This window comes from Colletotrichum fructicola (genome assembly GCF_000319635.2).
Source record: "Colletotrichum fructicola Nara gc5 chromosome Unknown KSG_Nara_v1_contig03, whole genome shotgun sequence".
In the NCBI taxonomy this organism is placed as follows: domain Eukaryota; kingdom Fungi; phylum Ascomycota; class Sordariomycetes; order Glomerellales; family Glomerellaceae; genus Colletotrichum; species Colletotrichum fructicola.
In genome coordinates this window covers 1,714,184-1,726,671 of record NW_027094053.1, presented here as the reverse complement: position 1 = coordinate 1,726,671, position 12,488 = coordinate 1,714,184, and the positions used below count along the sequence as shown (strand labels likewise).

General features: G+C 61.2%; 3 protein-coding genes across 3 annotated transcripts; 2 read left to right on the top strand and 1 right to left on the bottom strand.

The window, feature by feature from the left end:
• Nucleotides 1-2,262: 2,262 nt before the first annotated feature.
• Sp2 (Transcription factor Sp2) lies at nucleotides 2,263-4,495 on the top strand (the record flags this gene model as incomplete). Its single annotated transcript, XM_032034024.1, has 2 exons — nucleotides 2,263-3,097; nucleotides 3,168-4,495. The coding sequence occupies 2 exons, from the start codon at nucleotides 2,263-2,265 to the stop codon at nucleotides 4,493-4,495; spliced, it is 2,163 nt and encodes a 720-aa protein (XP_031893498.1).
• Nucleotides 4,496-6,293: 1,798 nt separating this feature from the next.
• EFM7-1 (Protein N-terminal and lysine N-methyltransferase EFM7) lies at nucleotides 6,294-7,190 on the top strand (the record flags this gene model as incomplete). Its single annotated transcript, XM_032034011.1, has 1 exon — nucleotides 6,294-7,190. The coding sequence occupies one exon, from the start codon at nucleotides 6,294-6,296 to the stop codon at nucleotides 7,188-7,190; it is 897 nt and encodes a 298-aa protein (XP_031893496.1).
• A 1,196-nt stretch (nucleotides 7,191-8,386) lies between these two features.
• Tgfbrap1 (Transforming growth factor-beta receptor-associated protein 1) lies at nucleotides 8,387-12,041 on the bottom strand (the record flags this gene model as incomplete). The annotated part of the gene is made up of 3 exons (XM_032033998.1): nucleotides 8,387-11,371; nucleotides 11,419-11,828; nucleotides 11,876-12,041. 3 exons carry the CDS (start codon nucleotides 12,039-12,041, stop codon nucleotides 8,387-8,389), a joined length of 3,561 nt encoding a protein of 1,186 aa, XP_031893140.1.
• Nucleotides 12,042-12,488: the final 447 nt, after the last annotated feature.

Genomic DNA, 12,488 nt, shown 5'->3' with positions numbered 1-12,488 from the left:
GTCACGGATTACGGGCTTGATAGGCTTCATCACCACCACGGCATCCAATCCAATCCCATCCCTCACAAACTCAGAGCAGGCTCGGCATCCCGCGGCGGAGAGCGACGTGCCGGGCCTCTATCTGACTGGCGGGGATCCCTCTAAGGTGCACACAGAACCGCAGATGAAGAAGACACTGGTCCAGCAGGGCCCTGTGCAAGTCAAGTCAGGTCGCCATTCGGGCAAGGTTTGTACAGTATTTTTCGCTCATTTGGCCATCCTCCCCTCCCTGCTGGAGGTCCTGTCCTCGCACTCAGTGCAGGGCCTGCCCCGCCAGGGGCCTCACGCTAAAAGAGAGAGAGAGAGCGAGCGAGCGAGACAAGGGTCTGGACACAACTTGCCTACTTTGGAGCCACCCACCTGCACCCACCAGCCAAAGTATCCTGTACCAGGCTTATTTGTGCCAGGGGCGTCCAAAGGCCCAAGCTGCCGGGGTCTGGCGGGCCTCGCTGGCTGTCGTCCAAGGGGCGTTTGGGACCTGTTGTGCTGGGTGGTAGTGGGCGTGTGGCCTGTTAGTGGGAGGCCACCAGCCAGCCATGCGAGGTATCGAGAACCGCTGGCCGCCGTGCGGAACCAGGAAACTGGACGACTCGCTTTCCGGGCCCAGTTGGCACTTGAAGGGTTCCTTTTCTCTGGGCTACTTGCTGTCTGTCTCTGTCGCACACCACCGCGGCAGACGGGTCAGAGGCACGACGGATAGAAATGAGGGACCGGTTCAGAGACAGATCTTGGTATCCCGCATCGCTGGCAGAGACAACGAGCAGCAGGAATGCATGTTGCAGGCAACCCGCACGCCCTTCCCTGGAAGACAGACAGTACATAATCGAAGACCGAGTCTGGAATGGGAGCTGTTTCGTGGCTCTGGTACCCGGCGTCGTTGCCAGTACCCGACCAAGTCGAGCCGGACTAGGCCCATTTTCGTGCGTATCTGGGTGCTAAATGAGGTGTCCATGAAGCAGAGCGACCAAGATATCAAAGTAGACGAAGACAGGGTCTGAGGAGGACGGGCGGGCAGGAACAACAAGAACGAACTACGAAAAAGCCACCACTATCCTCACCTGCACCCGCACGTCCAGTGCACACCCATGTCGACAACACACACACACGCGCACACCCACCTCAGTCTCTGTGCCTCTCTCGCACCCCCCCTTGCCAATCCACACACATACACACACACTCACACCCCATCCCTGACCCCTGCTGCTTGTACCGCCTCTCTCGCTGCTGGTGCCGCTGTTTTCTTGCTTGTTGCTCTGCCCTACGAGTTCCTAGTGCAGGCCCTCCTCCCTCCGCCCCCTGGACGCCGGTCCCTCGCCAACTTCGACCTGGGTAGAGGTACTGCGTGGAGGGGAGGGCGATCCGCGTCCACCGGGTCCCAAGTCAAGTCCCCAAGTCTCCTCAAGGGCCATCAACAAGCAAGCCGTGGCTGTCGTCGACCCATGTGCCCCCCGGTCTGCAAGTTGTGCGTATGTCTCTCTCTGTGCCCTCTGTCGATACCAGGCGTGGCTTCGTGGCCGGTCTATATCAGTCGTGGGCCCCCAAGGCCTCTCCAAGATCGTTTCCCGCCCCCATCGGTCTTCATCTCTACAAGTCCCAGATCTTCGGTTCAAAAAAGCCTCAAAGCCAACGACAATCCCGTCTCTCACAGCTTGACAAGACGTACAACATCACTGTCCACTCTCGCTCCAAGACAGCAACAGCAACAGCAGCATCACCAAGGAGAGGCCGGGCACACAGCATCGTCCATCACACGGGAGCCAACTCGACCAAGAGCGTTATTAGACCAACCGGCTGCCTCACTGTGCCGTCTATAACACTTCTTCTCTGCACCTTGAAACCAACAAACATCATCGGGCTCTTCTGCCACTTACACGACTCTCCCGTTCGCGGCATCGGTACCTCACACGCGGAAACGCCGCGGGCATGAACATCGCTGCAGGTGCGCTTCCTCGGCCCCACTTGAATGCAGGCGCAGCAGCACAGCACAGCACAGCGCAGCGCGCAGCACCCTCAACTCAGTGTTCGTTCAGTGTCAACTAACAAGAGGGCGAGCAGCAGAGTGACGTGACGGCATAACTCACTGTGTGGCTTTGCTTCGGCCAACGCGACAACACCTCGAACCCAACCACCGACCAACAACTCTATAAACAACACCAGCAGTCAGTCTGCGGACTTGACCGGCCACTCACAGCTCCAACAACAAAACCGACTTCATCCGCAACAATGGTCTCGATAGATCAGTCATATAACATGCTCCCCAAGCACCTGAGCTCCGAGCACGACGACTACATCCTCTACCCCGAGCCGCCCCAAGCAGTCTTCACCACCGCCCCCATGGAGATGACCATCCCTGCCAACGCCTCTTACATGTTCCCTACCTCCATGCCCATGGAGGCTTCTCCCGTCTACGAAAACAACTTCATCTACCAGGGACGCACCTCACCGAGCCTCTACGAGGACGGCGACTTCCAATTGCCCTCCTCCAACCTCTCCACCACATCGGCGCCCTCGGCGGCCTCATCCAACGTGGGCTCGCCGCAGTCACATCACGACCAGCCGGCGCCGGTGCCTGAATGGGCGCACCCCGGCATCGCTGTCACCCCGGGCATTGTGCCCCACGACTACTACAACACCACGGGTACTGAGTACTCTACCTACGCCGGCTCAGGTATGGAAGACTTTGCAGCTTTCGACTTTGTCAACACAAAGCCCCCGGGTTTCGTGGGTGAGTTGCAGAACGTCTCTAGAACCTCTCATTTCGCAGCCCCTCACCGGGTTTCCTTTTCTCCTTCGTCTTCTCCTTCTGCTGCTTCTGCTCGCGAGGCCGCCGCCGCTTGTCCACTGCGTGAGCCCGCCCTCATCTTGGACACCCGGCTGTCTTCGTCGCCCGAGTCTCCCGCGTCGCGCAAGTCCAGCGCGACCGCGGCCTTTGCGTCTCCCTCTACTTCTTTCTCTTCTCCTCCAGCGCCGGCTTGGAGCAATTCGCCAAAGACGCCGCGCGTTTCTACTTTTTTTTCTCAGAGCAGTGGCCACTTCGTCGCCCCTCTTGGTTCTTCTTGTTGGTTTTCCTCTGTCAAACCGCGCCGTCCCTGCCGACGACTCAGTGCTAACCAGCCATTTCCCTTCAGACCCTTCCCTCATCCACCCCGACATCAGCCGCCCAATGCCGATGCCGGGTTTTGATCCCAACTTCCACCACCCTCAGTATCCCGCATCGCCCGCCCTGTCCGCTTCGTCCCAATCCATGGTCCGCAACGGCAGCCAATCGCCTTTCATGCACAGCGGCTTCCAGCAGCAGTTCAGCCCCTACGCCACACCGGCCCACGCCCGCCGCCCCAGCCTCCACTCGTTCCCCTCCAACTATTCCGATGGCAACGGCTACAGCGGCGACGAGTCCAAGGAGAAGCAGCGATGCCCGCACCCCGAGTGCGGCAAGACCTTCAAGGACCTGAAGGCGCACATGCTTACCCACCAGAATGAGCGCCCGGAGAAGTGCCCGATCGTGACGTGCGATTATCACGTCAAGGGCTTCGCCCGCAAGTACGACAAGAACCGCCACACCCTCACCCACTACAAGGGCACAATGGTGTGCGGCTTCTGCCCCGGGTCGGGGTCCGCGGCCGAGAAGTCGTTCAACCGCGCCGACGTCTTCAAGCGCCACCTGACGGCCGTCCACGGCGTCGAGCAGACACCGCCCAACAGCCGCAAGAAGAGCACGGCCGCCAGCAGCGGCAAGAAGCTCGCCGGCTACCCTCCCGACGCCACCGGCAAGTGCTCGACCTGCTCGCAGACCTTCTCCAACGCCCAAGACTTTTACGAGCACTTGGACGACTGCGTGCTGCGCATCGTGCAGCAGGAGGACCCCGCCGAGGCCATCAACGCCAAGCGCCTCGCCGAGGTCGAGAACGACAAGGACGTGCACCAGACGCTGGAGAAGAACCACCTCCCCACGCAGACGCAGATGCCGTCCACCGAGGAGGACGAAGACGAGGACATGGACGACGAGGACGACGAGGACAGCAAGCACCGCTTCAACTCGCCAACGAAGCGGAAGGGCAACCCCGTCAACGGCGTCCAAAAGTCGCGCGGCCTCACCCACTCCCGCGGCGGCGGCCCCATGCCCGTCAAGGCCAAGGGGCGCAAGAACCGCCGCGACTACCCCTCGTCGTGGGGCTTCGACAAGGGCCAGATGACGATGAAGAAGCGTGTCATGGCCGTCTTTGACGGCCCCCGCCGCCTGGCCAAGGACGACATGATGCTCTCCACGGACCACGAGGTGCGCATCAAGCTGGCGGACGGCAACAACTACGTGACGGACCTGGACGTGCAGACGCTCAAGCGCGCCGAGGGCTTCCTCGGAGCAACTGACGACGAGAAGGGCCCGTGGATCTCTGACGACCCCACCGAGGAGCAGCTCAGGGAGATGCAGGCTGTTCTTGAGAGCTTTGAGCAGTAATGGAAGGCGGCGGAGGCATTGAAGTCATCAATATTTGCTTGGCATGCGGTACTATATCACGGAGCGGGAGGGCGGCGGAGGAATCTGTTAGAAGCATGGCTGGCGCACGCTTGTATGGATTTACGCCTGGATTACGAAGAGGAAATCTGGTATGAGGACTCATGATTGGATGGCTTGGTTTACACCGCAAAAGGTGCTTTGGTTGATACCCTAACTCTCAAGAATTCTTGTCTCGATCAAGACAATCTTTTCATCATCGTTATGCATTCTCGTCGCCATTGGAGTGAAGTTTGTCTACTGCTGCCACTTGGGGTGGACCGACGACCGGCGGCCTAAGGACATGGTGATGGACATGATGCCGCGGACCCTGGCGACGAACCATGACCCCATTTGGGCATGTAGACGACGGCCGTATCCTCAATGCAATAAACCAGCGCCAGGCACCCATGATACCTGAAAGATTCGACCCGCACGCTGCCCTGGTCGGCAGCCAGGTCACGGGGATGTGTTCGTGGTTGGGACAGGTCTAGCCCTGGCGTCGGGAAGGAAACGCGAGACCGGGGCAGGGGAGATGGGAATGACTTCATCAAGCCGAATTGTGGTCGGGATCTGGGCTGGACTCGGGAGGGAGGCCTGTGAAGATGACCCGTCGGGTCCAAGATCGAAAATAGCCCACCAATGCATGCGCAGTGAGGTATCCAATGTTTTTTTTGTGGTGGATGGTGGGTGGCAGCAGGCACAGCACGTTGTTGGTGTGTGTGCAGGGAGGCAATAATGCAGTTTTCCGGGTGCGGATTGGCGGGAGCGGGTGCGAGGCACAGCACAGCCTTCCGGTCTGGCCGAATTGTGCCCAGTCGGATCGCGTTGTGAAGAGAAGTGGAGGCCCAGGAGCTTATCTAATTCTTCCTCCAGGGATGGGACGGATACACCGCGGATGGAGAGCACCTCCCTTAAAGTCGTCAGCGGGGTCCCAGGTCCCGGGGCGGTGCACCGCAGTCTTCTGCAGATGCCCTGCAGGTGCGAAAGAAACAGCGGCGTGGCTATGTGGCTGTGGAGCGGCAGCATCCGCCTGGCGACCCACCGAAACAGGTACCTCGACCCGACGCTTTCGGGTCCGAGTCGGGAGTTGAGGCTCCTCCACTGCCTGGCCATATCATGCGCTGTATTTGCGGGGATGGCAGGCCTGAGCCCCCTGTATTTATGCCGTCTTGCGGCTCAATCGCACCCCGGGTTCTTGCCTACCTGCCCTGAGCTGTGGCAGTGTTTCCGCTGACACCGCGCTGACGGCCGCCGCCTGTGGAAACGCTCTCCAGCAACTGCCCGCCTGCCTGTCTTCCATGTGCCTTCCATGTGTCTTCCAAAATAACTCACTTTGCACGCAACTCAGGGCATGCTTGCCGGCGGCGGGGCACAGTGACATTTCGTCGTGGTCGATCGCTGCCACTGCCCCTCCCCCTCCTTTAACGCACGCGACAAATTTTCCCGTCCAGGCGTCTGTCTGCCCACGTTGCGTGACTTTTACCAAGTTTCTTTTGCAACCCGAGTTCCCTGAATCGCCCGCGCTGCACAAAGACTGCCGGTGCTCGTCCTCGTCATCGCAATCGCAACTGCCCGGCCCCCTACCCCTGGCCTCGGACCTCATCCGCCGCTCCGCCTCCCCCGCGCGTCCTCCCGCCCTCGTCCCGTCTGGGCTCGCAGCATCCCGCTCGGTGCGTCGGTAGCCAAGCCCTGCCTCGCGGCCGCCGCCTCGAGTCCTCTCTTCCCTGCAACCCCGGCGCTCTTACGTCCTCCATCAGCCATGGCGCTCACGTCCCGCATCTCCCTCGTCGGCCCGCCCGCCGAGTCCCCGGAGGACTTTCTCATCAGCTCCCTGGGCGTCATCTTCCCCGACGACGTCACCAACCAGCACGGAGACGCCGACCACGGCATCGAGTACGCCTCCCCGCACCTCCGCAAGCCGCTGCGTTTCGACCTCGCCGAGCCCAGCGCCGACGACGACCGTAAGCTGTTCAGCCACTACCTGTGGAACGCGAGCCTCCAGCTGGGCGAGTTTGTCGAGGCTGGCACCCTCGGTCTGGACACCGTCAAGATCGATCTCGGCCCGCCCGTGTCGCATTTCAATGTCCGCGGCTTGACCACCATCGAGTTCGGAGCCGGCACCGCCCTGCCGAGCATCATGTCCGCGTTGCTGGGCGCCGTCCGCACCGCCGTGACCGACTACCCCGCCCCCGCCGTGCTCAAGACGCTCCGTGCCAATGCCGCCCGGAACATTGACGCCTCCGTCTCCCCCACCGGCGCCCTCACGGCGGAAGAAGTCCTGGTCGAGGGCCATTCCTGGGGCGAGCTGGACGACCCCTTCTCCGTCGCCAACAAGCACGCCTTCGACCGGGTTTTTGTCGCCGACTGCCTGTGGATGCCGTGGCAGCACGCAAACCTGCACAAGTCCATCGCCTGCTTCCTCCGGGACGGCCCCGACGCCCGCTGCTGGGTCGTCGCCGGCTTTCACACGGGCCGGCCCAAGATGCGCGGCTTCTTCGACGAGGCGGCGCTGGCCGAGGCCGGGCTGGAGATCGAGCGCATCTGGGAGCGAGACTGCGACGGCGTGGAGCGGGAGTGGGTGTGGGATCGCGGCATCGAAGACGTGACCATCCGGAAGCGCTGGCTGGTGTGCGGTGTCTTGAGGCGAAAGGCCTAGAAAATCAGACTGCGCAGCGTCGAGTGCATGACCCCTTCACTTATATTCTCTCTGCCCTCAAGAATCATCCAAGGCCAAGGCACACGCGCACCTCTCTCACCTCAGCTGAGCACGATTTCTCGGGGGAACTTTTGCTCTCGCAAGGTCAAGCGCCCGCACCATGACGGCTAGCTTCCTCGCAGAGCCCGCATCGTGCCCGAGCTGGCCCCGGTGCGGCTGAGCTGGAACCCGCCCCTTTCAGCTGCAATGGGCGCGGGTGCCGCTCCCGATTGGTCCCCTCGTCTCCAGGTGGCTTGACCCAACGATGTACTGGGCCCTTTTGGTCGAAACATGGCTTACCTCTGCTGCTGTGTGTGCTCTGCCGTGTAAGTAAGCAGTTTGGGGACAGACACCAACAAGGCCAAGGTATTTGAGTATTCTGAGTATTTGAGTATCGTGGTCGGCTACGGCCGAATCGGGCTGGCGGTCGATCGCCAACAGACAAAGTGCCACCACCCATCTGATATGGAATCTTTAAACCTCGATTCGGTTTTCCAAATGCCCTCGCTTCCCTTTTCCGCTGTCGACGTGGTGTTTATTTTGTGTGTGCATGTGTGCATTCATCCGTGCCGGTATCTCCCGTCGTTCCGAACTGCCGTCTAGGCCAAGCTCAACGTATTCTTCCTTTGCGGCTCCGTCATGTCCGCACCTCAGCCGCGCCCACTTACACGATTTAATGTACATTCTGGAGGTGAGGGTTGCGAGACATGTGCGTCATCAGATCACTAAGCCGGTCTGCACAACCAAGAACTTGGAGCTGAGAAGGCGAGCTAAGCAAACTGCGTATAAACGAGTCTTTCTCGTCTTGACAGGGCATGTCATTGTCATGCCTACCGCTGGTGGCCTGGGAATGAGCGGAATGGTTTGTCTGGCGGAGGTGGTGCGTCGCGGGCCTTGGGTGAATGTGTTGGCAGAAACGGCTGGATAACTACTCATCTAGACGATGAGCATTTGTACCACGCCGGCATGGTGTCTCACGACGAACAGTCCGGCCACCCCCCGCATCCGTGGCCGGAGCGGACGGGTCCCGACGGCTGCCGTCAACCAGGTGCGCCATGGCGCGCTTTCGTATACCATACGGGACCGAGCCCTGTTCTCAATATCATTGTGTCGCTTGCTACCACTGAGTCTAAATGCCAAACTATGTACACGGCACGCTAATTCGGCGCCTCTATCGATGGTCCTTTCTCGTCCACCTTGACGATTAGATCGTGGTTCACGCGGAGGTTCTCCGCGGAGCTGAGCGCCTTGGTCACGGTCGTCTCGTGCCGCTCCTGCGTGATGCGGCGCAGCGCCGTGACGAGGAAGCCGGCGACGACGTCGACGGACCACTCGTCCGGGATGAGGGCCAGCACGTCTTCCACGTCGAACCAGCCGCCGAAGCGCTCGAGCAGCGCGCCCGTCTGCTCGATCTGGTCGCTGACGTCTTCAATCGCGAGGAACTCGCCCAGCACGGCGCGGAAGAGCCGCGCCTGCATGTCGTGGGTCGGCGTGCTCTCCCGCCTGCCGTCGGGACGCCTGTAAATGCTGGAGCCGCCGCGCAGACAGTACGAGACGGCCGTGTCGTAGTCCCCGAGCTTGTGCACGAGCAGCCGGATGGCGTCCTCGTGCCGTCGCTCACGCCCGTCCAGGATGATGGTCTCGGGGACGAGGAGCTCGTCTGGGAGGGCCGCGATGCGCTCCCTGATGGCTGCGGCGTCGTACTGGTGGGCCTCCCCGAGCAGGTGCAGCAACCGCAGGCGGCTGTGCCATACCTCGTTGTCCTCCGGCGCGTTATCCGTGAGGAACTGTCGGTAGGTCGGCTTGGGCGCCTGCAGCGCTCTGTACGCTGTGTATGTGCCGGCAAAGGCCTCTCGGCTTTCCGGGAACGACTCGAGATCGCTTATGACAATGTCCAGGTAGTATGCGATGAGATCGTTCACGTATTCCGTGTGCCCCTTGCCGAAGACGAGATGCTCGAGGTAGTACTTGACCGCGTCGGGCGCCTCTTCGCGGAGGATCTCCACGACATGCGCTGGCTCAAACTTGGCTGCCTTGCCCTTGTCCTCGGCGAACACCTGCACGCCCAGCTTGGGATTGCGGCTGGCAAGCCACACGCCATACTCGCGGACGAGGGCCTGGCTGCTAATCTTCGTGAGGTACTCGCGGACGCGCTGCTCGCCGTCGCTCAGCTCCCCGCCGTCGTCCCGCTCGCCCTCGACGATGCGGCGCCACGTCGCGAGCACGTCGCCCGCCATCTTTCGGCTCTGGTACAGCCGGCTGAGCACGAAAAGACGGTGGTACGTCTCCAGGAGCCCGGCCGCCCGGTCGAAGCAGTCTACGCCCTTGTCGACAACGTCGTATAGCTCCGACCTGACGGAGGAACTCTTCTTCGCCAGACCCTTGGGAGACTTTTGGTCCAGCTCGAGAAGCACCAGCAAAAGGGCGGCGTCGACCGTCCGGAAGACTTCGCTCTCGTCGGCGACACTGCCGAAGCCCTTCTTCTTTCTCCACGCCGCCAGAAAGCGCCGCAGGAACTGCATGACCTTGGTATCGAGGTCACTGACCGAATGGCTCGCCTTCTGGAAGTGCTCGCTCTCTAGGTAGTTTTCTGTCGTCTTCTTCACCCCGCCAAAGATCCAAATGCCCCTCCGGCTCTCGACGATCTCGTTACGCAGGCCGGGGACCAGGGAGAGGACCACGCGCGGGTCGAGGCTGCTGTCCACGAGGACCTCCTCCAGCGCCTTCAGCTCGCCGTCCGAGAACGGAGCCTCCGCCGCGTTGAAGAGGCTCGTCAAGAGCAGGACGCCGGCGCGCTGTCGCAGGTAGCTGAACGTCACGAATTCCAACTCTGACTTGGCGTCCTGGCCCCGGAAGGAGTTGAGGACCGTGAAAACCGCATGTCGGTCGAGCTCGGCGGGGTTGAAAGCACCGTCCTGTGCGCAAGCAGCTTCGAGCCTGGCTTCGAGCCGCAGCAGCAAGGGATTGCGAACGGCCCACCAGATGTGGTTGCCTGACCAGACTGCGATTCTCGAGTTGGCGTCGGCCAGCCGTCTTGCGAATTCTCTTTCTTCCGCGTTCCTGCTTTCCTCCCACCCTTCCGGCAACGCGTCTTCGTCCTGCGATGCAGAATCGAACAGCTCCCGCTCCTTGGTCATCCGCTCCAGGGACGAGGCAGTGCGTGCATCTGCACTCCGCGGGGAGAAAATCGGGTTTTCTAGCCCGCCTCCAGAAAAGGGCGAGAACTTTCTCTGGCACAGCCGGTCGACAATCTCCTCAAAGTGCGTCTCCTCCACGCCCATGAGGGATCTGATGCCCAGGGGCATCGTGGCGTCTGCGTCTGGCGAGTCTATCTCGAGCCACCATTTTGATGTTGTCGGCTCTGTGCCGTCAGAGTCCCACCGCTGGATTTCCAGCCCGTGACGCAGGCCGGTATCGAAATCCTTCGTCATAGACGCGATGACATAGCCTTCCTCCTCGTCCGCGAGTGCCATTTTGGACGACGACATGTCTGACCACCCGCCATCTACTACGACCTCCCTGGGATACCTGTCAAATTCGACGGTCGGCCTCGTAGGATCACCGTCGAGGTTCACAAACATGCCGATGCCGGGGTCGAGAGGCCCGGTGCCGGTGACAAGTAGAAACTCCTCCGCCGTAGGCGAGACAATGTGTGGCTTGAGGAAGACCGGCGTCGGCTTCGTCGGAGATGTCTGGGCCCCCGGCGCAGCGGGCAGTGGCTTGTCTGTCGATGGCGGGGGCACCTGGGCCTCGCCGGAAGGCCTTGGACTGGTCGAGGGGGTCGGTGGCGACGATCCCTGGAGCACGCGATCTACCGCCCCTTGCGGACTCTGGTCACGACGTCCGCTGAGGAGGCCACCCAGGCTCGTGCTTCTTGCATGTCCATGGGGGTCTCCCGCGGACAGCAGCGGTCGGTTCTGAGCCGCAGACACGCTCCTCAGAATCCCTCCGTCGGCGCTGCCAGCGATGTCCTGGGCTTGGCCAATCTCCCCCGCGGGCTGGGAATCATCCAGGGACGATATAGTCATCAACGGAATGCGAAGCTGTCTGTCGACGTCCAGCAGGGAGTAACTCCTGGCGTCCGCCACGCATGCGATAGAGTCTCTGCGAACCGATATCGTCGTTCCGGGCACGTCGATATTCTAAGCTGCGGTCAGTCGTCGTCGGGTGAGATGGAGGGCATGACTACCTTGACGGCCCTGGCGACCTCGCCTATTCTTACGACTTGGATTCTCCGGTTCAACGACAGGAGGATAAAAACGCCCGCGGTTGGGTCGCCATCGTCATCTTGGGGCTGATTCAAGTCCACGCCACCGACCCAATTGCAGTTCTTGACCTGGGTGGTGCCGAATACCGGGCTCAGCTCGGGGAGCGAGTAAAATGTGACGGTCGAGTTGCAAAGGATGCAGGCCTTTCCGACCTTGGGCAGCAGCAGGATCTGCTGCACGCCTGGGCGAGAGTTGCTAGACTCGGCAAACGCCGGCCGCAGCCTCGAAGCGAGTATAAAGGCAGGTCGTCCGGCTGGGTCGGCGGGGTCGGGAGGGATTTGGACAAAGTGAAGCAATTCGGATGCGCTCGTGCCGACGTAAAGGTTATGATCTAGACGTGTCAGTGAAGGCCAATCCGAGACAGCACGACAGCCTCACCTAGGTACTCGACGCAATTGATCTTGACGCCCTCGCCGGCGCCGTCTGCAGACAAGGGCACCTCGTCCATCAGCGTGCGCAAGACAAAGGGTCCCTCATTGCGGGCCATCGCATCGGAGCTCCCAGACGCAGACGAGCGCTGGTCGTCTGGATCTTCGGAGGTCATGGTCTGTCGCTTGTGCAGTCATCGGGGATGCTACGCCATCGTCTGCCGTTGCCCTTGCGCGGAGTCGAGGTCGTGATGCAATCGGTACGGATGCTGCTGCTGCGTTGCGTTGAGGCTGGCAAGCTCCGGTGTGGAAAGCTGCTTGGTTGATGGCGGGTGGGTGACACCAGGTTCAGGCTTCCAAGTGCTCCAATAGCTCCCGCTCTGTTACGTAGGGCCCTACGTAGGCAGCCCGTTCTCTAGCGTCTTAGTGGACTCATGCACCAGGTTGCCGGCCTACCGGCGCAAGCATGTGCGGCGCGCCTGGGGGTGGCTCCGCAGACACGATGATCAACTGGCTGCCGGTGCGCCCCTGGAAACCGCCTGCATCCCACTGATTGGTCACCTGGAAAGGGAACACGTTCTCGAACTCTGAGCTCAGCCGAAACACAACCACCTGAACGCAAG